Source organism: Lolium perenne, chromosome 3, assembly GCF_019359855.2.
Source record: "Lolium perenne isolate Kyuss_39 chromosome 3, Kyuss_2.0, whole genome shotgun sequence".
NCBI lineage: Eukaryota > Viridiplantae > Streptophyta > Magnoliopsida > Poales > Poaceae > Lolium > Lolium perenne.
Genome location: NC_067246.2, coordinates 291,350,616 through 291,373,966, shown reverse-complemented (window position 1 = coordinate 291,373,966; position 23,351 = coordinate 291,350,616). Strand labels below are relative to the sequence as shown.

The following is a 23,351-nucleotide window of genomic DNA, read 5'->3' as shown; positions in this document are numbered from 1 at the left end:
ACTTCTGCACCGCGACACGCGTCAACAATTGCACGTCTTCCACTTCTGCACCGCAACACGCGTCCTCGAGTCTAAACCTGGAAATTTAGATATACTCAGGTATACCCTTGAGTCTTATACTAGCATTTTTTGTGTGCTCAGTTTTTTCCTTGAGTGCTAATACTGGCTAGTGCAATATACTCAGTTTTACCCTCAAGTGGTTGGTCAACAGAGAGTCAACAAATGGGATTAAGCTAGTTAAATGAGTCATTTAATGTGCAAAAAATTCCAAAAAAAAGATAAAACCATAGTGGCACTTACTCATGGAGTCTTCTAACGCGACCTGCCACGTTGGGAACCATAACAATCATAGATAAATCAAGTTTTACCACAAATTACCACTTCTCAAATCACCTAGTAGCTATGAAGGTGCATGGTTTTCCACAATAAGCCCTTCCCAAAACAGCTTTCCCCAAAACATACTTTGTCTGAATGAGGCTACAATTTTCACACTCATGTATATTTGTATTGCAAATAGTTTGAGGTAGGCCAAGATGGGTTTCATTGTACAAAACAGGCATTTTCCATTTTTTAAATCTCATATTGGAATCGCTTAGTCTGTTTACTACTCACGTGCCCTTGGTTTCTTGATACTACTCAGTTTTGCCCTCTCCCTTCACAAATTCTCACAGACGCCCAACCTTGCCCTGATTGGTCTAGCCCATGTGATGCGGATCGTGCCCGCCGACCGTTGATCGTATGATCTAACGGGCAGGATAACCCCTCTCTCTCTCTGATAGGGGCCACCACCCTCTCTCTCTCTGTCGGCGGCTAGCTTCCACCCTCTATGTATGCAAAAAATGATAAACTCTTTTAGGCATTACTTTTCATGCAAAAAATGATAAACCATCACCGATTTGTTGTAGCGATTACTTTTCACGCAAAAAATGATAAACCATCACCGATTTGTTGTAGCCATTACTTTTCAAGCAAAAAATGATAAACCATCACCGATTTGTTGTAGCCATTACTTTTAACGCAAAAAATGATAGGGAACCATCACCGATTTGTTGTAGCCATTACTTTTCACGCAAAAAATGATAAACCATCACCGATTTGTTGTAGCCATTACTTTTCACGCGAAAAATGATAAACCATCACCGATTTCTTGTAGCCATCCCTCCGGTCTTATTTAATTGACTCAGATTTAGTATAAAGTTGTACTGAATCCGAGTCAATTAAAAGAGACCGGAGGGCGTACTTTTCACGCTAAAAATGATAAACCATCACTGATTTCTTGTAGCCATTACTTTTCACGCTAAAAATGATAAACCATCACCGATTTCTTGTAGCCATTACTTTTCACGCTAAAAATGATAGACCATCACCTATTTCTTGTAGCCATTACTTTTCACACTAAAAATGATAAACGAAACAATCTATCTATCTCTGTATATAAAGTTTGGGAGGGTTCACCATCTACTTATGTTAACTTTCGAGGTTTTGACCTGAAAATCAACTGGGTATTATAAAGGGAAATAAAAGTTCAAAAAAATGTAAAAACGAAACAATCTACCTATCTTTGTATAGAAGATCATCTGTATGATTTTTGAGGTCATTTAGAGAAGGTCGAAAAAACCTAACTTGTTACAAAATCTGGTTTCAGTGAGACCTAACCAAGTTTGGCATACATGATGTCATACCTATAACAACAAGGAATATCTAAAAAGTTTCACAAAATTTGAAATTTAGGGTGAAAATGATGTCGTACATGATGCTGTTTTTCGAGGTTTTGACCTAAAAATCAACTGGGTATTATAAAGGGAAATAAAAAGTTTGAAAAATGTAAAAACGAAACAATCTATCTATCTCTGTATAGAAGATCATCTGTATGAAATTTGAGATATAAGGTAGAAAAAAATCACCTTGTTAGAAAAGCTGGTTTCAGCGAGACGAAACGGCATGCGCTTAAGCAAAGTGATTTATTTCGAACATCTCCAAATGACCCCAAATTTGCCATACATGATGCCATACGTGTAACAACAAGGAATATCTAAAAAGTGTCAAAAACTTTTGCCGAACCGTATAGCTCTATCAAAAAAACCTCACCATGGTGCCAGTAAAATATTTAGTTACAAACTTTCGTATTTTACCTAACCTTCAACAGGAAACTTGTTTCAAATTCATTTTAGCGTACAAGAAACAAATCCCACCTTGATTCGAGCACCACAACCTCCAAACGATGCCGATGGCGATATCGGCATGGTCAGAACGGCTATGCTCGCCGCCACTGCTAGGTCACCATCGGGATGCACCCTTAATCCCGTCCCCTCATTCGATCATTGACACACCAGAGATACCGCCGAGGCTAATGCCGAACGTACATGCTAATGTCAATGCCGAACATGCACGCCGCTATTGGCACGGCCATGCCGCCCCGCTATGCTGGATGCCACAGACCACCGCGAGGTCTTTCCCTTCGCCACCACACTCCCCTAGCACCCATCTATACACGCCAGAAAGGAGAGACACTAGTTTTCTCTACATTGCTCACATTCGTATCCGACACCGTCAGTTAAAGTGTTGAGGTAGTCGTCGATGTCCTCGACCATTTTTACTCTTCTTTGCATGGTTAAACGCGTCTAGTTCATAACTATCTAATGCGTCTGGTCTCGCCTCATGCAGTTCTTTGTGGACATCCATCTCATCTCGGCACCCCGCAGGCCACCTCCTCCGTGCCATCACTGTAGAGCTCCGTTTAAAAATCTAATCCTACCCGTGTATTGCCCCTTGTATCAACGTCATGGCCCCACTTGTCATTTGATATACCGAAGCCCCACTCGTCCGCGTTTTGGTTAGGGATACGACGATGCTTACGGTCAAACAAAGATGGATGGTCTGACGTGTCTTTGCGGGCTCTACGTAACCCCACTAGTCAGGAGATAACGGTCAAAGTTGTTGACCCGTCGGGCAACTGGCCGTTCCAGCACTTGTGAGGGTTTCAGACAAGGGCTTGGGCAAAACTGAGGAAAAACTAAGCGACTGGGGAAAACTGAGCACAACTAAGGACCCGAGGGCACGGAAATAGAAAACCCTTACATAAACTATATAAAAACAAGTGGACAGAGGCATACAGCCTACCTGACTTGGCTAGGAAACGGGGCCGAACTTAGCTTCCGATGGCCGGACTTGGGGCGCCACCGTCGTGGTGGTTACCGGGGAGACGTTTGAACCACCGGCCCTGTGAGATGTAAATAAACGGAAAAACAGTTAGAAAATAAGAATCAACTGAAGGACACGCCGCTAGAAACCTACCTGGACGAACCCTCGCCCTTGATGGTGGTGTTTGCATCATCATCATTCATCAATGTGACGCTCTGGTTATGCAGTTCCACACAAAAGCCGCTCTGCTCATTAAGCCTATCAAGCTCGGCAGTAAAGGTATTGATGCCTTGCTGAAGATAAAGGCAGATCTTGTTCTCGAACGCCAAATCTACGTGAACAGGCTCAAACTCCGGGGTGAGGGAGAGTTCATTCCCCAGCTAGCTGCCTATGTGGGCCATGTTCACCTCCATTTGCTGGCACGATCATTGTATGAAAAAAAAGAATCCAACCCATTCATATATGAGTACTAATTACACGCAAAAAATAGGAGTACTACTAATTTCTAGCACAGATCTTGATACTGGAATAGACAGCACTCGGACGCTCCACAAATAGCACAGGGTTCATCAACACATAATTAAATGGAAAGCAGTGATTACATAAACTACTCCATCCGATCCCTTTTAGTAGTTAACTCAGATTTTGTAAAGTTGTATTCTCCCTCCGATCCCTTTTAGTTGACTCGGATTTAGTACAAAGTTGTACTAAATTTGAGTCAAATAAAATGGATCGGAGGGAGTACTAAATCTGAGTCAATTAAAATGGATCGGAGGGATTATAAAAAAATAAGTGGATAAAGGCATACAACCTACCTGGCTTGGCCGTGAAATGGGGCCGAACTCCGCTTCCGACGACCGGACTTGGGGCGCCACCGTCGTGGTGGTTACCGGGGAGACGTTTGAACCGCCGGCCCTGTGAGATGTAAATAAATGGAAAAAACAGTTAGAAAATAAGAATGAACTGAAGGACACGCCACTAGAAACCTACCCGGACGAACCCTCGCCCAGTGGCTCGCTCTCCATCGTATAGAGGATAGACTGAGTCTCTGTGAGAAGGCAATCATAAGTGGCCATACAACGACCCGCTAGCTGGCTAGATGTCAAGTTTTTCTCGACGGTCTTAGTCCTCATCGTCTTACCTAGGATATCCTGCCGCCGGGCCGCCCGGCTCACTGGAGCCATGGCTGCGAGGTACTTTACTCATTAGGGTGGAGGGCTGGTGAAGGCTAGTTACTACAAGGAGAATAGAAAGAGAAGAAGGGTGGAGGGGTGGTGAAGGCTAGTTACTAGCTACCAGGAGAACAGAAAGAGAAGAAGGGTGGAGGACTGGTCAAGGCTAAATCTTACATACACCCAGAAAAGACCATCGTGTCCTCGCGGGGCTTCTGAGCAATTAGGGACATCTGTTCTCAAATTAAATTTAAAAAATGGGCAAGATAGGGTACCTTCCCCAGGAAGCAACTAGCACCCAAGCCGAGGGACTGCGCGTTGAACACTGGTTCCAGTATGTGTAAAAAGAAAAGATAACAAGGGAAATGCCTGGAAGGGTCCAGAGGTGCATTTAATCGGACGTTGGGATTACATATTTTACACCATAGAGTATGTGAACATAAACACAGAATACAATCAAGCGCTTAGTGTTTACATAAAGGGCCCTAACTGAAGATTGGAAATGCAAGCAAGTCCCTCTCCGCCAAATAAGATCATATATCATCGTTAGGGCCGCCCTGGTGAATCCTCTGAATGAAAAAAGCTCATAGTTGGCAGCCTAAACCCGCCGCTCTAGTCCGAATAGGAACCTCCGTCCGAAGAGTCTCTGTTGACAACAAAAATTAATTAATTCAGTACTGCATAAACCGCAATTTCCATTAGATAAACACGAAGATTAAGATAGGCGCAAGTATCACCTGTCGATGCGCACCCAGATAGTCAGCTCCGTGCACGGTTCAAACCATCTCAACGACCACTGTAGTTCCGATGTACTGGCGGCGCCCGGCGTTGTCCTGCTATTCGCCAGAAAATTGACCGAACACTTGGAGTTCATTGAACCGATATCAGAGTGCTTAGGCGATGGCTTGCCGTGCGACCACAAATACACCCTGTACTTCGGCCACACGCACGCCGCCGACCTAACGCACTCAACGGATAGGCTGGCCAGCACGCATCCATTCTCTGGATAGACTTGCATATATGTGTGCGAGACGAACATAGTACCATCGTTCCCGTAGAAGATGACCGGACGTCTTGGCTCTGGCGGTGCCAGCACCGGGATGATGAACGCCCTCGCGGTGCCATACGGGATCATGTCCACACAAATCAAATGGATTTCTCTGAGGTGGACGATGAGCGCTGCTGGCGAGGCGGCAAAGTCGCAGCCGGCCTCTGTGCAGTCGCACGGGCCGTGCGGGCACGCGATCTCGTGGTCGTGGAGCTCGTTGTAGGCGACCACGCTCCCGCACCCATCGTGGGGGCACTCCATCCTCTTGATCTGCTTTGAAGAGGATATTGATGGGGAGGGGAGGGGTGAGTGGAGAAGAAAGATGGTGGTGGCTTTATTAATTCAGGCCTCACCGTCCCACCAGTTTGGCTAAAAAAGGTGACGCTAAATGTTTCACTGTCTACGTTTTCACACGTAGTACACCTTATATGATGGCCAAAATGGGATATGAAGATTTTCTCGAATTGTACCTATATTTAGATTTATGTTTGACATATGTGTGATGTTACTCAAAATTGAACTACATGTTACGAATGGACGGTCGGCAATTTTGAGGGAAGAAAATGAATTTTAAAATATTAAAATACTTTGAGTGTCTCTGTGTGAAGCCTTGCACTAAGATCATTGAAATTTCCATTACCCTTGTACGGATGGTGGGTCCTAAAAAATTGAAGTAATTTGACTGCAACAAAAAGAACTTCATTGAAATTAAAAATGTGGACTAGCTTTTGTCATCATATGAGATATAGATGCTACAAAAATAACAAACTACAATCCTAAGGGTGATTTCAATAAATCAAGTTTGATTTCTTGCTTTCATGTATGAGTTAATTTTGTTATCACCAGAATTTGACCGAGCCAGAGGTGGGCCGCGATCAAGATGGACTTGAAGAATATACATGGAAGAATTACGTGAATCGGCCTGTTATGCTGAGTTTGGGCTAGTTTGCCTTTGTATCTGTAACATATTAGGATACGTGTCGGTTAGTTAGAATTTTATCCGTGGACGGTTAGGTGCACGTCTAAGTTAGAAAGTCCCCTGGACTATAAATATGTATCTAGGGTTTATGGAATAAACAACAACCAACGTTCAACCAACCAAATCAATCTCGGCGCATCGCCAACTCCTTCGTCTCGAGGGTTTCTACCGGTAAGCAACATGCTGCCTAGATCGCATCTTGCGATCTAGGCAGCACAAGCTCCACGTTGTTCATGCGTTGCTCGTACTGAAGCCTTTTTGATGGCGAGCAACGTAGTTATCATAGATGTGTTAGGGTTAGCATAGTTCTTCGCGTAACATGCTATCGTAGTGCAACCCTTGCACATCTAGCCGCCCTTACACCTATCTTAGGTGTAGGGGTGGCACCCCGCTTGATCATTATTTAGTAGATCTGATCCGTTACGGTTGCTCCTTGTTCATCAAGGATTAGTTTAATATCTGCAATAGTTAGGCCTTACAAAGGGCTGGAGGATCCAGCGGCACGTAGGGTGTCGTTCGCTAGTCCTAGACAGGATGTTCCGGGGATCAACCTCGTGTTGGTTTTTAGGCCTTGTCTAGGATCGGCTTATGATCACCGTGCGTGGCCGCGAGGCCCAATCCTGAGTAGGATGATCCGATTATGCGGTGAAAACCCTAAATCGTCGTAGATCTCATTAGCTTTATCTTGATCAAGCAGGACCACCATATATTCGTGCACCTCGTACGAATCATGGGTGGATCGGCTCCCTGAGCCGATTCACAGGATAACCTGAGAGCCGATCGAGGCTCGTATTTAATGTTTACGTGTATGCCATGCAGGAAACTAAGCGAGGCATCTCCATCACCTTCCTGACCAGGTATAGGTCAGGTGGCACGCCCTTGCATCAGCATCGGACGTGTGTACCAGAAGGCTTTGCGGGCCGTCGCTCGGAGGGACCTCGGCCAGCCGCAGCCCTAGGTTGTTCCCGGCTCTACTGTGTTGCCCGTCGCTGCCCGCCGGTGGGTTTTGGCAGCAACACATTCTGGCACGCCCGGTGGGACGAGCTTCTACATCAACCACATCGCCATCTACATCTGAGATGGCGGACGGCACGCCAGTCACGTACGAGGATCTGACCGATGAGCTCAAGAAGAAGTATGACGAGATCAAAGTCATCCTCGAGGCCGACCTCATCGGCTCTTTCCACAGAACCCGTTCACATGGCATCAGGTGGAAGGGGTTCTCGCCTAATGGTGCACTCGATGGGATAGACCTCTCTGCCCCGTCAGAAGAACGCACCAGGTCCCTGCGGCAGGAGATCAACTACTTGGTGGCTCACTCGCTACACCGCCACTCTGAGAACCTGGTCAACACGTTGGAGCGTGTCGCTCTTCGCGTGATCCAGGAGATCATGAGGCACCAGTACTCGCCGTCAGGACCAGCTCTTGGGACGCATCAAGGAGAGTTGCCACTCCAGTCCCGTCCACCGCTGCCATTTGCGTTGGCAGCACCAGAAGTGCCGGCTTCACCGGCATTCGTCGTCTACAAGATCGGTGGTGGCCCTAGTGACTACCAGTTCTTGCCTGAGGCGCCTAAGGAGATCCCTCACGGGTACACGTGCACGTATGTGCCAGATTGCGGTAACTGGGCGCTCACAAACCAGGCCACAACATCAGGGACTTCTGGGAAAGCAGGAGGGACGTCAACAACAGATCTTGAGAAGCAGACGTGGCTTACTAAGTACGCCACCCCGACGAACCTCCAGAGCTCAGCTCCTGCAGTTGGCTCAGAGCTGGAAAAGCAAACATGGCTGGCTAAGTACGCCACCCCGGCGAATCTTCAGAGTTCAACTCCTGCAGCCAGCACAACGGATCAGATCAGTACCATACTGAGAGATCAGTTCGGCATGGTGCCGAAAAGGAGGGCAATCGGCTATTCCAAGCCGTACCCCGACGACTACGAGATGATCCCGCTACCACCTAAATATCGGCTCCCTGATTTCTCCAAATTCAGTGGATCAGATGGTTCCAGCTCCATCGAGCACGTAGGCCGATATTTGGCACAAATAGGACCGGCCTCAGTGTCGGATCAACTACGCGTGAGGCTCTTCTCACAGTCCCTCACGGGATCGGCTTTCGGGTGGTACACCTTGTTGCCACCAGACTCCATCCGGACTTGGAAGCAGTTGGAAGAACAGTTCCATATGCAGTACCATTAAGAGGATTCCAAGTCCGGCATTGCCGATCTAGCACAATTACGCCAGAAGCGTGGAGAAACTGTGACAGAATACATCCAGCGCTTCAGGAATCTTAGGAACCGATGTTATTCGGTTCGTATAACTGAAAAGGAAGCAGTCGAGTTGGCAGTAGCGGGCCTTGCAACACCGCTCAAGGACATGGCCTCCCAAGCAGACTATCCCTCACTGGCGCACTTGGTTCAGAAACTGTCGGCATATGAACAGCGCCACCGGACTGCACTCAGACAAATTCAAGCGTGCGTAGTCCTGGTCGATGCAGAGGAAGACGAAGTTTCTGCGGGAGATCAAGAGGTAGCAGTGGCTGAATGGACTCGGGGAGGAACCCCCGTGTCCTGCAAATGGGTAAAGCCACCAGGCCCGCCCCGGGGGTTTGATTTTGACGTGACCAAAACTGAGCAAATCTTCGACCTCCTGCTCAAGGAGAAGCAGTTGACGATTCCCGAAGGTCTCAAATTCCCCACGGTGCAAGAGCTGAACGGAAAGCCATACTGCAAATGGCATAACTCGCTCTCCCATGCCACCAACGACTGCAGGGTATGGCGTCAGCACATCCAAGCGGCGATAGAAAAAGGGCGTCTGATTTTCAACCAGTACGCCATGAAGGTCGACACCCAACCCTTCCCCGCCGTTAACATGGTAGAATGCACTTACCCTGAAGGTTGCCAGCCAGGATCCTCGTTTAGCATCAACATGGTAGGACCTGGGCACCACTCTGGCAAAGATGGAGACGAGGGCAGCTGCTCTCGTAGCAAGGACACAGAGGAGGCCGCTCCACGCGATCGGCTCCGTCATGATGGCAAGCGCTACGTCACAGAGGGAGAAGTGAAGAACATGAGATATCAGCGACCCCTCTCTGATCACCTCCTCAACAAATATGTGAGTCAGTATGACCAACGCCGACGATCCAGCGATGATGATGAAAGAGATCGTCTGGCTAGAGAAGCCAGAAGACATCGTCGGCATGATCGCGATGAGGAGGAGCACGTGCCAAAGAAAAATCAAGGGAGCAAGACGACGACGACAGGCACTGGGACTGCCCCTTCTTCAGACACTGCTAGGATTCAGGAATGAGCCGATTGCCCACAATCGGCAATTGCCCAGAATGCAACCAGAAGAAGAAGGAGGCAGCCAACGTGTCTGTGTTCAGGCGCTTAGGGCCTCTCCCGCCACAAAGCAAACGCGCTGAGTCCCCTCGGTGGGCAGATCTCGAGGATTCAGAAGACGAGGGACAAGAAGAAGAAGACAGGTACCACCGGCCAAGGTGGTGCCCTGATGGACTCAGCCGTTCACAAAAGCGCAGGGTTCAGCGACTGCGCGGTCTGGAGGAAGCCGAAAGGTTATACTTGCATACGCTAAGGAAGGCACGACCTGATCTGGCTGCGAAAGTTCAGCGAACCCTGGATGAAGAGGGTCGTCCACGGAAAATGGAGTGGCGCCCCAAGCAAAGGAAAGCCGATGATGAAACATCGGCTGGCACAAACATGGTGGTCATCCTCCCTTCGGAGTTCAGTGCTCCAGGATTAGACGAGGCACCTGTGGCACAACTTGACTGCGGCCCACGGCCGGTTATCTTTGAGAAGCCACGAGAAAGAAGCTACAGACATCTGAAGGCCCTGTACTTGCGAGGTTACATCGATGGGAGGCCTGTAAATAAGATGCTGGTGGACACCGGAGCGGCAGTCAACATCATGCCGTACTCTATGCTACGTCGGCTGGGACGCTCTAGCTCAGATCTAATCAAGACCAACGTGACATTGAGCGATTTCAACGGCCAAGCATCTGACGCACAAGGTGTTCTGAACGTGGATCTGACCGTAGGAAGGAAAACTATCCCTACAACGTTCTTCATCGTCGATAGCACGAGCACTTATGCTGTTCTGCTAGGAAGGGATTGGATCCACGCCAACTGCTGCATTCCCTCCACGATGCACCAATGCATAATACAGTGGGATGGAGATGAGGTAGAGGTCGTCCAGGCCGATGACTCAGCCGAAATTTCGATGGCTGGCATGAACGCATGGGAAGCAGCAGGCCAAGAACCCCTCTCAGGTATCAATTTGGACGACTGCGAGCGCATCGACGTGACGAAGGGAAGGGTTAAGCTGGTTTTATCCACTGGCCTGACCATGTAGCTGAAGCAAAGCGATGAGCAAACGTGGCGAGGCTGATCCTTGTGATCGGCCCCAAAAATCTATGAAGGGACATTACAGGACCTTCAGTCAGCGCTTCAATCATTATGGTGGCCGATCCCAGTAATCGGCCAAAATTATCCTCACCACATGTTCTACTTGTGTTCGTCCTTGATCCTATCGGAGCCGACGTGCGAATTATAGAGCCGATATCTGCCATTCCCTGATAGATTCAGCTCGGGGGGCACCTAAACACGATGAACATGGGAACAGGTGCAGGAGAACATGTGTGCAGTGAAATATTCGGGCCGATAGGAGAAAATCGGACAGTAAAAAAAAAAATTTTTTACAGCCGATGCAAGGGCATCGACTTTAGAACTAAGAAACAAAGCCGATGCGCAGCCATCGACTCTAGTGCAATTACACGAGGTTTACCGGATCTCCACCAAATCCAGTTCAGCTGTGGGGCCCTCTGCTTCTTCGCGGGGGTAAAACAATGAGAACTTCTTCAGCTGCTTTGAGCCGATCCGGGTTCCTGAACCTTCTTGTCGAGGATTCTCAACCTTTGGTACTAGTTCAGCTGTGTTGACAGAAGGGGTATATCGGCTTTCTAAGGAGGAAAGGTGATCGGCTTGGGTGCGTCCTCTCTGACATTCTCGCCTCGAGTAAGGCTCGGGGGGCAGCAGGCCTGGTGAATGCTCTGTTTAAGAGCCGATTGGGGTACCATCGGCTGGTCTTTCGTCGCAACCTTCTTCACAAATGATGAGTGTTAAAGGAGACCATTAGGTTTGGTTGGAAGAATTCAAAGGCTTCCCTGAAGATTCTACATTATCCACCAGATTTCAAAATCATCAGTTGAAGAATGGAAGGGTGAATTTTAAAGGACCGATGCGTTGCTATCGGCTCATTACGCATTGGCAAAGGGGACAAATCGGCAAGATCAGTATGAGAAGAAATCGGCTAAATTAAACTCAAAGGAAATCGGCAAGATCAAATTGGGGAAAGTTCTTCATTGATAGATTTCTTACATAAAGAGCTGATTGCTCTCAAAAGGAAGTACTAGGGGATACATTGCCCCATCTACTACTACTGGTCCTATACTAGAGGTCCTATCTACGGGCCGTCGCTGCCCTCGTCGTCGCCGTCGTCGCCGCTGTCGGCGCTGCTCCCGGCGGGCTCGTCGTCGCTCCAATGGCCGCCGACCGGGCCCTCATTGTCCTCGTCCTCTTCGTCAGCGTCGTCATCGTTGCTGTCGAAGTCGCTGAGGTTCCCCGGCCAGGGGCAGAACCGCTTGGCCGGCGGCTCGTCGGAGGAGGTGTCGTCCTCCTCCTCCTCCTCTTCTTCCTCCTCCACCTCCTCGGGAGAGGTGAAGTCGTAGGAGAAGCGATCGTCGTCGCTCTCCTCCTCCGTTTCCCCGCTGGCGAGGAAGCGGAGGTCGCTTTCCCCGTCGGTCAGGGACTTGTCGTCCTCCGACCAGATGGAGAAGTCATGGCTAGACTCCTCCCCGGCCTCAATGGCGCTGCGGGTTTTGGCTGCGTGGACCTCCGCCGGGTTCGGTTCCGGCGTCGGCTCGCGGGAGGAAGAGGACTGGGTGGAAAGATCCGATGAGGCAGAGGAGGAAGAAGACATGGTGGCACAGGAGGGCTTTTGGAGTGCTAATGCGAAGAAGATGCGGAAATAAACTGTGCGGAGCGGTTAAATAAAAGGGGATATAGTGGAAATTCAATGCCACAGCAGTTTCCGAGGAAGTGGTGCCTAAAAGAAAAAAAAACTGCCAGGTCACGCGGAGAAGTTGAGAAGGCAAGGCATCATGATGACGGATACTGCAACGGTTCTGCCACGACATGACCCGACGAAGGAAAAGCAGAGTGATTTTGGAATTACCAATTCCAAAACCAGGGGGGCATGTGTTATCACCAGAATTTGACCGAGCCAGAGGTGGGCCGCGATCAAGATGGACTTGAAGAATATACATGGAAGAATTACGTGAATCGGCCTGTTATGCTGAGTTTGGGCTAGTTTGCCTTTGTATCTGTAACATATTAGGATACGTGTCGGTTAGTTAGAATTTTATCCGTGCACGGTTAGGTGCACGTCTAAGTTAGAAAGTCCCCTGGACTATAAATATGTATCTAGGGTTTATGGAATAAACAACAACCAACGTTCAACCAACCAAATCAATCTCGGCGCATCGCCAACTCCTTCGTCTCGAGGGTTTCTACCGGTAAGCAACATGCTGCCTAGATCGCATCTTGCGATCTAGGCAGCACAAGCTCCACGTTGTTCATGCGTTGCTCGTATCAAGCCTTTTGATGGCGAGCAACGTAGTTATCATAGATGTGTTAGGGTTAGCATAGTTCTTCGCGTAACATGCTATCGTAGTGCAACCCTTGCACATCTAGCCGCCCTTACACCTATCTTAGGTGTAGGGGCGGCACCCCGCTTGATCATTATTTAGTAGATCTGATCCGTTACGGTTGCTCCTTGTTCATCAAGGATTAGTTTAATATCTGCAATAGTTAGGCCTTACAAAGGGCTGGAGGATCCAGCGGCACGTAGGGTGTCGTATGCTAGTCCTAGACAGGATGTTCCGGGGATCAACCTCGTGTTGGTTTTTAGGCCTTGTCTAGGATCGGCTTATGATCACCGTGCGTGGCCGCGAGGCCCAATCCTGAGTAGGATGATCCGATTATGCGGTGAAAACCCTAAATCGTCGTAGATCTCATTAGCTTTATCTTGATCAAGCAGGACCACCATATATTCGTGCACCTCGTACGAATCATGGGTGGATCGGCTCCCTGAGCCGATTCACAGGATAACCTGAGAGCCGATCGAGGCTCGTATTTAATGTTTACGTGTATGCCATGCAGGAAACTAAGCGAGGCATCTCCATCACCTTCCTGACCAGGTATAGGTCAGGTGGCACGCCCTTGCATCAGCATCGGACGTGTGTACCAGAAGGCTTTGCGGGCCGTCGCTCGGAGGGACCTCGGCCAGCCGCAGCCCTAGGTTGTTCCCGGCTCTACTGTGTTGCCCGTCGCTGCCCGCCGGTGGGTTTTGGCAGCAACAAATTTATTAACATGGCTTTCTACCCCCCACCAACCCACATACACACTCTCTCTCTCTCAAATCCTAAGGGTGAGAGGAGAAGAAGGATGATCGTAACTCGGGCCTCACCGTCCTACCAGATTTTGGTCGATGCCCAAGATATCCATGACCTAAAAAGGTGACGTTGAATGTTTCATTGTCTACGGTTTTCACAAGCATTATATCATATATATTGGCCAAAATGTGATGTGTAGATTTTCTGAATTGTACCGTATTTGGATTCATGTTTGACGTATGAGCGATTTTACTCAAAATTCAGCTACATATTCAAATTGCCAGGTCGGAAAATTTGAATGACGAAAATAAAGTTTAAATATTAAAATAAGTGTGCATATATATATATAATATATATATATATATATATATAGAGCCCAACTATTCTCGAACCCCCCTTAAGAGGGGTTCTAGAATAGCTATTCTCGAACCCCCTATTCCCGCTTTACCTTCTTTCTTATCCCGAAAACAGCACCAACCGGAAAAGAAGCCACTCGTCACGCCTACCTCGCCCAACCCCACAGGCACCGCCCCCGCGACGCTCCACTCCTCCCCTCCTATCGGCGCCGCCCCTGCTCCGCTACAGCCGCGCGCCGCCTCCCGCCCCTGCCTCCACCGTGCACCGCCACCCGCCCCACCTCCATTTCTCGCCGCATCACATCACCGTGCACCGTCAGGGCTCCCTCCTCCATCGAGCGCCGCCAGGAGGACGACCAACTCCACCGTGCGCTGTGGCCCCCCTCCCCCGACCTCTCCATGGCGGGCCGCCGGGAGGACTCCCACATCCACCGGGCGCTGCAGGTTCCCGGCTCCATAGCGGGCCGCCAGGAGGACGCCCACCTCTGCCGCGATCAGCAGGCCCCGGCCACCGTGCTGCTTCCCGACGTCCTCAGCGCCGGCCGCCACCCTCTAATCTCATGCGCAAGGGTAAGACCTCCCAATCCCCGCCTAGACTCCCTCTACCCGAGCTGGACCTCTCCCTGATCTGAACCGGACGTCCCCGCGCGGTCCGTGCCGCCCGTTACCTTCTCACCGGAGAGGCCCGCCCCGATCTCAAATCTTTTATCGGCGAAGTTCACATCCATCTGTGAGGAAAAAATTCATATTTTTCTACCAGCAAGTTTAATGTTGTTCAGGCTATTCATACTAGAAAATTCACTTAGTGTTTCCTGGGATTTCATTGCAAGTTCACAAGTACTATGTTCAGGAAGTAGACATCGAACTGCAGAAAGTTTGCTGAACTTCAGACTATTAATACTAGCAAGTTCACTCTTGTTTCCTGGGATTTCATTGCAAGTTCACAACTACTATGTTCGGGAAGTAGACGTTCACCTGCAGATATAATTCACCAGCCAGGAAGTTCACAATATTATAACCATTGTCTAGTAATGATGACTTATTGTTGATGGAGATCCAGCTCTTTTTAAGTGAATCAGCCACGCCAAGAAAACAAAAGGATCAGGTTTCCCTGCACTAGTAAATAAACTACACGAGGCATCTGTATTTAGGAAGTTTACTAATAGTTTCCGAGTAGTCCATTCTTTGCAATCAGGAACACAAAATGTACTTTGGGTCTTTTTCGATAAGCACATTTTTAAACCTTGAAGTTCAAAAATTGCAAAAATGAGATTTAGCTAAAAAAATAAAAATACAGTCGTGTAATATACAAATGATGACGCAATGCGACTGGACCACCGCCAACCTGCCTGTGGACCACCGCTAGCCCGCAAGTCGACCGTCGCTGTGTTCTGGGTCGGCCGCGTAGGCTGCTGTTGCGATGCTGATTGTGGTGCTCTCTTTATGTCAACGCGTTGCATGTGAACTGCATGCCGATGTGAACTGCACTGCTCATCAGTGTGAAGTGCACTATTTAACTGTAGGTTTCTGAATTGTTCTGCTACTTCCGAACTGTTGTTGTTTATGGTTGTTTTAGAATTTGTTTACCATATGTATGGGGATTAGTAATATTCTGTTTGGGCAAAGTCTGGATAATTGCAGCACACAAAATGTAATTTTCTGAATTTTACTCCTTGCATATGTGAAGTGCAGGTGCATCGTCCTCACTGCTAGTTTTTGCTGAAATAGTGTTCTATGTCTATCTTTTCTATGTATTCGTTGTTCTCTATTTCTATGGAAAAAATGAAACAAGTCTGGGAAAAATATGGTACAAGCATGTACCGATGCGTCTCTGACTATAAAAAGATGTAGAAGTTTAGTTTGTTCACAAAAGAAAGTCTATGTTTCATTTTGTTAAAGTTCACTACTGTCAGCTTGTCCACACATGAAGTTTACTAGTTTTTGTTAAGGAAGTTCGCTTTGTACACTGATTTTGGTTGAAGCCCACATCAGAAAGTTCAGCATAAAAAAACATCGCTGTGACACGGATGCTGCCTCCTTTGATATACGTAATATCTGGATAGAAAGTCCAGAACGACACACTAGCAGTAGGAAACTCCAATTACTTCATTTTATTATGTTGAGGAGTTTGTTTTTATGCAGCTTCTTAATGGAAAACAGGGGGGATTATTCCCATTTGATTGGAAAATCATTTTAAACTATGAAACAACTTTACTATGGCTGTCATTTAAACTGAAGTTTATTGTATAAGTGCCCTTGATTTTCTAGATAGTAGAAGGGTAGGTAGTTGTGCAATTGTGAAAGCCAAATTTGTATCGAAGTTCAGTTTTATTGGCAGCAGAGTTCACTTTCAGAAGAAGTTTAATTGGTCTAGTTCATAAAATTCAACTTTTCCGGCCAAAGGGGTTCAATTCACCCATGAGGAAAAAGTTTGCAATTTTTTGTCACGAAGTTCACTGTTTTTAAATTCGGAAGTTCCCTATTAGCCGTGGGTCGGTTCAGTTTGTTGTTGTTTGACACAAGTAAGATCCCTCCTTTGAACCCATGTGATGTGTGTGACACTGGAAAACTCACTTTAATTTTTTTAGGGGAGTTCACTTCGTCCGAAGTTCAGTAAGAGATTGTTTGTTGTTTCACTACATGTACATGGACAGTTCATATCTGAGTTAATTTATGTCATGCATACAATGGCGTTTCCTACTTTCCTTTTTTCAGTTTCATAGATAGCTAACTCTTATTGATGAATTGATTTGTTAATAACAAATTGCGGAAACATTACGAGAGATGAAATGGATTTAAAACTGATTCATTATGAGATGAAATATTGATGGACAAAATATGTGTGTAAGTGACCATCATGTGGTCATCCTTATATGCTTTGCATTGCTAGATTGACTAGGATTAGCATGGATATGGAGAAAGACCTAAGCGTGCAATAATATTTTGAGAGTTCAGTATATATATATGCTCAGTTGTCCTAGGTATTTGTTGTTCAATGTTACTAGGTGCTATTTCTGAATCAAAGTTCAGATTGAATTGTGTGGTAGTTCCCTTTCATATTGTTAGTCGCCAAGTACATTTTGTTAGACACGGATGTTTGTTTCCTTTCATGGGGAAGTTCAGGGATAACAGTTTTCGGTTTTTAGTTGAAAAGCATACAAAATAAGAATATGTTCCAACAAAAAATGATATAAATGTGTGATGGCTGCGAGGTTCAGTTCCGTTATCTGGATTTTACAGATTTTCCGTGTTGTAAGATTTTCCGATGAAGTTCACAATTTACTTGTGCCGGTCATGAGTCCGTGAAAGCCTTTAGAAGTTCAATTTTCTGTTCTCTATTTTTATGGGAAATTTTGAATTAAGCCTGAGCAAAGTATGGCACATGTATGTGCTGATGCGTGTCTGACTATAAAAAGAGGTAGAAGTTCAGTTTGTTTATAAAGAAAGTTCACTACGTCTTGTGGCGATTTCTTTCTGCTCGTGAAGACTTCGCTGGAAGTTCACTGTCGGCCCCATCTAGAAAATTAGCATCTCCATATGTACACATAAAATCAATTCACGTGTGGTTTATTTGCTGTTTGCTATGGAGAAGTTCATTTTTTTTTGGAAAGTTCACTCCTTCGGTTAGCTATTTATATGGGTAATTGATATGTGTGTTGCACTATTTACTGTCAACGATATAGATGTAGGAAACTATAAGTTTGGATTTAATTGTGGAACAGTGCAATGGGGGAGAACAATATCTGGCAAATTATGTTCCAACTCTTTTTAATTTATTCATTACATAATTGGGGGAGTCCAGTGCACCGCCCTTGGGATGTCCACACCGGGTGACCACCAAAGTCCACCACTTCGACACTGAAGGTATTGTCGATGACCTTCGGCAATCCACAGAGACATGTATGTGTGGCCACGAGCACAAACAAGCTATCTGCATCTAGAGAGTCCACATTTGTGTATGTCCATAGTTCAGTTGTGTGTATCTCGACAGTTCACTTTTTTTTAGTTCAGAAACATGTTAACTTCTATGTCTAGTAAGCTTACTCAATTTGGTTAGTTTGTTTTATTTTGTTACAAGTTCAATTCGTATGCACTTGAAAAGTTCACAATTTCTGTAGGTAAAATGGTAGAGATAATATACTCGGAAAAAATGCAATTCACAATTTGTTGATCCACTGTTATATAGGTGCACATGGCTAGAAATTCACTTCATCTATGGGTGAAGTAAGCCTATTTTTTCTTGGGAGTTCGCTCCATCAACTATTTTGTCAGCAAGTTCACATCGCCCTCGTGTGGAAGTTCACTTTTTCTCTCTGAGAAAGTTCAGCATGCTCCTGTTGTTTTGCTGTATAAAAGCATTATCTAGTGTTTCTTTAGCTCTTGACTATCTGCCAATGTCCACTAGTATCCTTATGCAAACCCTTTTCTGTATAAGTACTTGAATGAGCATATGCTATATCTAAGACATGGAATGGTCTTTTTCTGTATAGGTACTTGATCGAGCATATGCTATATCTAAGACATGGAATGGTGCTCCGGTAATACTTCGGGGATTTCAACGCTACACTCAAGGTAATTAACTAGTAAACAATTTATATTTGCATTCAAGATTACATTCGAGGTCCCTATTCTTATGTGCTTATACTCGTTCTTGATGCTAAGAAAGGTCTATATGCTGCCTAGAGCTCTTTGCACAATTTAATAAGAGAGCAAAAAAAGTTAGAACTTTTGGAAAGAGAAAATAAACTTGATTCTGGAAAGTTCACTCTCAGTAAAACAAACTCGATTTATCTGGAGTGTATTTCAAAAGACCAAGTAACTATATTGGTTGGTTTTTATTTTGGAAGTTCATATTTATTTATTTTTGCTCCTCCTAGTTTGCCAGCGTCTCCCTCCACTAAGCACCTTGCTCGGTTAGGAAGTCCACTGTGAGCATCCTGGGAGTTCACCTCCCGCGGTTTGGTTCTGTTGCAAATCAGTTATTTGGAAAAGTTCACAGTGGAAAAGTTAACTTCAGTGTTTCCTTGGAAGTTCACTGGTTGTGCCCGAAGGGTTCAGTCTTCTTCTATATACACACGGTTTGTATTTGTCTACTCAACCAGGCAGCAATATAGTTGTATTTGTGAAACAACTTCTATTACTCTACTATACAGCTTTTATTGTTGGCTGATGGCTATTCTAATTCAAGCCAGTTCTTGCGAGTACTGGATGGGTAGTAACTTTCATCATCCTAACTTTTTTACACTACCATGGACTTCACAACTCTAAAAGAATGAACATTGTGTCATATGGTGACTACTGCTGGCTATCTAAGTTCAGGATCAGGACCAAGAGATAAACACTGGAGGTACATGCTTTTACCTCTAGCCATCTAAGTTCATAGTCGTGAAGTGCACTTTCGTTTGCTGCGGAAGTCCTCCTTTTGTTCATGATTACAATCGTCCATTCATAGTCATTAAAATAGAAGTTCACTTGGTTCACATGAGTAATTCACTTTGGAAGTTTATTTCATCCACGATTAAAAATCATCTTTTGTCTACGTACTTCACACTGCCATGTTGTTGACATTATTATCAGATGCTTTCGGCTAGTATGGAAAAGTAGTAGCTCACATTATTAGCAGGGGTAGTTCACTTTCTATATTTTGGGAATTTGCATAGCCTGTGACATTTACAGTTAAAAGCAGTAAGCACACATGTTTATTTAGTGGGTTATACATGTGTTTGTCAGGGGAAACACACGACTACTTCCGTCTGTTAATTTAAATGTGTGATACGTGTTCGTTTCATTGCATGCCTGCGTGAGCTCTGCTGTGTTCCTCTCTAGTAGTGAGCTTGATTAAGTGTTTGTTTTAATCTCCTCTCTTAGCTAGTAGTTCTAATGCTTGTGTGGAAGTGCACATTCATGTATGTGAAAGTTCATTTTTATATTACATGGCCACCCAAATACCGCCTGGGTGTTGCTCTACACAGCCTCGCTGCTGCCGGTTCGCTTGCTGATGCGAATGTGTATGCTGATATGAGCTGAAAGTTCATTTTTATATTACATGGCCACCCAAATACCGCCTGGGTGTTGCTCTACACAGCCTCGCTGCTGCCGGTTCGCTTGCTGATGCGAATGTGTATGCTGATATGAGCTGAAAAACACTGCTCCTGCCACTGATGTGAACTAGTGTGCTCAGCTGAACCGTACTGATCTACTCTACTTTGATTCCTATTTCTTGATGATAATTGGAATACACGTATGTGTTGTTGCTGTGTGCCTGATAGAAAAATTAGAAGTTCAGCTTGGTACAATGACGTAGGTTATTTATCACAAAGAAATTCACTAGATGTTCAAAGACAATTGCTGAGTTAATTTATGTTCCACCTCCCATGCGACAAGCGCCGCTGCAGGAGTTCATATGCCCCGCTGAGGTAGTTCATATCGCTCTCCGCAGCGAGCATGTGCAACTCCATTTTCAGGTATGTTAACTGCACCTCTTCGGCCGATTTCGGAGAGTTTGCAGTACCATCTGTTCCTATTCTATTTTCATGTCCGGTATTGATGCCTCTTTGTAAACAAATAATATAGTCATGCATGTGGTATTTTGAGAACTGATGAATGGCCATTTTTGTTATCGTGCCACACCTCTTATCTGCCATTTTTACTATTTTTCAGTGTTGCCTGCAGGATGACGTGCAATTTCAGGGAATGTATGATTTGTGGAAGGCTGTGAATGGAGTTACCAGTACACGTGGTAATAACATGTAAGTCTTCCCGTGTACTAGGTGCTACATACTGATACAACATAGTGACATAATTATTCATGCTATTAGGAGCGTTTTGGTGCCTCGTTGCTTACTATAAAAGACACTTCCGGCGGTTAAGTATATTTTCTGAGAAATTCATTGAACTTCTGGCAGTTTGCTTAGTACCGGCTGTTTTTTTTCTTCCTTTTGCCAGCAAAGTATTATTGTTACCATATTTTAAGACATGTAATTCCATGAAATTCACTCCTGGGTTCCGAGTAGTTCATGTCTTGCAATTTGAAAGCACAGGTATATCGCGTTTGATGGTAGATTTATATTTTTTTGGTCGATGTTGAAAAAACATTGAATAAGGGGAGTGCAATCTTTGTGGGTCCCTCTGACATGTCTGGACGTTCACTACATCATCCTTGGAGATCGCTGATGTTAGTTCACTTCTATTTTTCGAGCATTTCTATATCGATAAAAGTTCACTTCGTGCAGACAAAATAAGTTCAGTTTTATTGCAGAAGTTCACCATGCCCATGGACTTCCTATGAAGCCATCCCTGGCGTCCATCCTGTAGCTGCTATGGACTGCAGAAGTTCACCCCGCATGGAACGAGAGTCAACCGACAGCATAAACTTGATGGAATCGCTGCCAGCACCTTCAGGGATGAAGCATGCGGCAGTCAGTCGTGCCCTCCAAAGAGATGCGAGGATGAGACTACTTTTATAGGAGCTCAGTTGATTTTTTGAAGTTTAGATCTTACAGAAGCTGCAGTTATATTTCTTATGCAAAGAAAGTCGCTTCATATGACTCGTAGCTGATCCATTTTGGTCTGACTGTCCGAGCTGCTATTTATTATTTCAACAAATTATTGATTGAATACTATTTGTTGGTTATTTCTTTCAGAAGTTCTTACTTATTTCTTAGAAAGTTTGGTTTGTATGTATGCGAAATTCTCTTATTGTTAAGAGTTTTGTCGAATTTGATTCTGGAAGCTCACTTTATATATATGTAGAAGTTCAGTATGTATGTATGTACGTGATCTTGTGAAATTCAGTCTGCGCTTTGTATTTTGCATGTTGGTACTATGTGCGTCATCTGAAAATATTTGATGCAAACACCTGTATCTTTTTCCTAAAATATTAAAAAACAAACAAAGTTTGGTTTTTAAAACTACAAAACCATACACTATATATTAAAAAACAAACATGAGTTCACTCTTTAGGCTTCTGCGATTATATATAGAAAACATCGAAGTCATATTGAAAATCGAACGAAAAGATACTTCCATACTTATATTTTAAACTACTCCTAAACCATGAAAATTTTCGGAAAATGTTCCATATGAAATTTTGCAGATTTTTCATAGTATTCCATTGATGTATTATTTGCATCAATTCGATCGAGAGTTTGAAAACTAGGACAAAAACTGTATGCAAAATTGAGAGTTTATATACCCCGTCAAGAAGTTCACTAACACCTAATGCGAAGTCTACTTTCATATACAGGGGTAGTCCAACTACTCTGTATTTTCTTGGCGGAAATCATATGCATGAAAATCGTGTGTAAAGCCTCCGGTTGCCAAAATCAAATGCTGCTCCGTGCAATTGGCAATGATATGACTCTATTAATACTCATAGGCGCTTCCATGCCACACCTAATCAATCTAAGCGAGCCAATTTTAAAATGTTCCTTGTCGGCGTTGTATCCAATTTTTGCGTATTTCTGAAATTAGTGTTAAACTATTTGAACATGCCCGGAACTTTTATACCGCGATGGGAAGTTCACTAATAGATATCGGGAAGTTCACTTCCATATTCGAGCAGCTCACACACTTGTGGGCGGAAATCATACACATAGAAACCATCCGTACGACTACCCATTGCGTAAATCGACCAACTCCTCATATAATTAGCACTAATATAACTCTATTAATACTCTAACATACTGCAATGCCACACCTAATCAATCTAGATGAGCCAATTTCGAAATGTTCTCGTGTCGGCATTATTTTCACTTTTATGTATTTCTAAAATTAAACTAAAATCATTTAGAATTTGGAAAAACATTCAACATGAAAAAATGCGACTAATCAGTATCTTTTCAACGCAATATCATTTGCTACATTCCGACAAGTTGTTCGGAAATTATCCACAAAAAACAGTTTGAAAAACCGAGAAGCTCAAAAAGAGCAATCACGTATTTTCAAATCTGCTCTTAAACTGTAAAGAATTCAGAAAAGTGTTCTTCATGAAAAAGGTGCGCCTATTCATCAGCTTTACAACGGCATATCATACGCATCAATCTGATAAATGGTTTGAAAACTGGAACCCCAAAACTGCACAAAAAGAGATAAATCCGCGAAAACATTGTTTTGTATATTTAAAATTAGTCATAAAAAATACAGAATTTGGGAAAACAATGAACATGAAAAAGTTGCAAAATTTCC

General features: G+C 45.0%; 1 protein-coding gene across 1 annotated transcript; it reads left to right on the top strand.

The window, feature by feature from the left end:
* Nucleotides 1-3,362: 3,362 nt before the first annotated feature.
* LOC127340204 (uncharacterized) lies at nt 3,363-21,785 on the top strand. Its single transcript, XM_071827593.1, has 5 exons — nt 3,363-3,420; nt 14,281-14,735; nt 18,656-18,737; nt 19,437-21,339; nt 21,424-21,785. Exons 1-4 carry the CDS (start codon nt 3,363-3,365, stop codon nt 19,439-19,441), a joined length of 600 nt encoding a protein of 199 aa, XP_071683694.1. The 3' UTR covers nt 19,442-21,339; nt 21,424-21,785.
* The last annotated feature ends 1,566 nt before the right edge of the window (nt 21,786-23,351 follow it).

Excerpts from the sequence above, each read along its gene's own strand:
- LOC127340204 (XM_071827593.1), top strand. The coding sequence starts at position 3,363 with ATGCAGTTCCACACAAAAGCCGCTCTGCTCATTAAGCCTATCAAGCTC. Across the intron at positions 3,421-14,280 it reads TATCAAGCTCGGCAGTAAAG|CACCAACCGGAAAAGAAGCC; the intron begins GTATTGATGCCT and ends TCCCGAAAACAG. Across the intron at positions 14,736-18,655 it reads CTCTAATCTCATGCGCAAGG|GTACTTGATCGAGCATATGC; the intron begins GTAAGACCTCCC and ends TTTTCTGTATAG.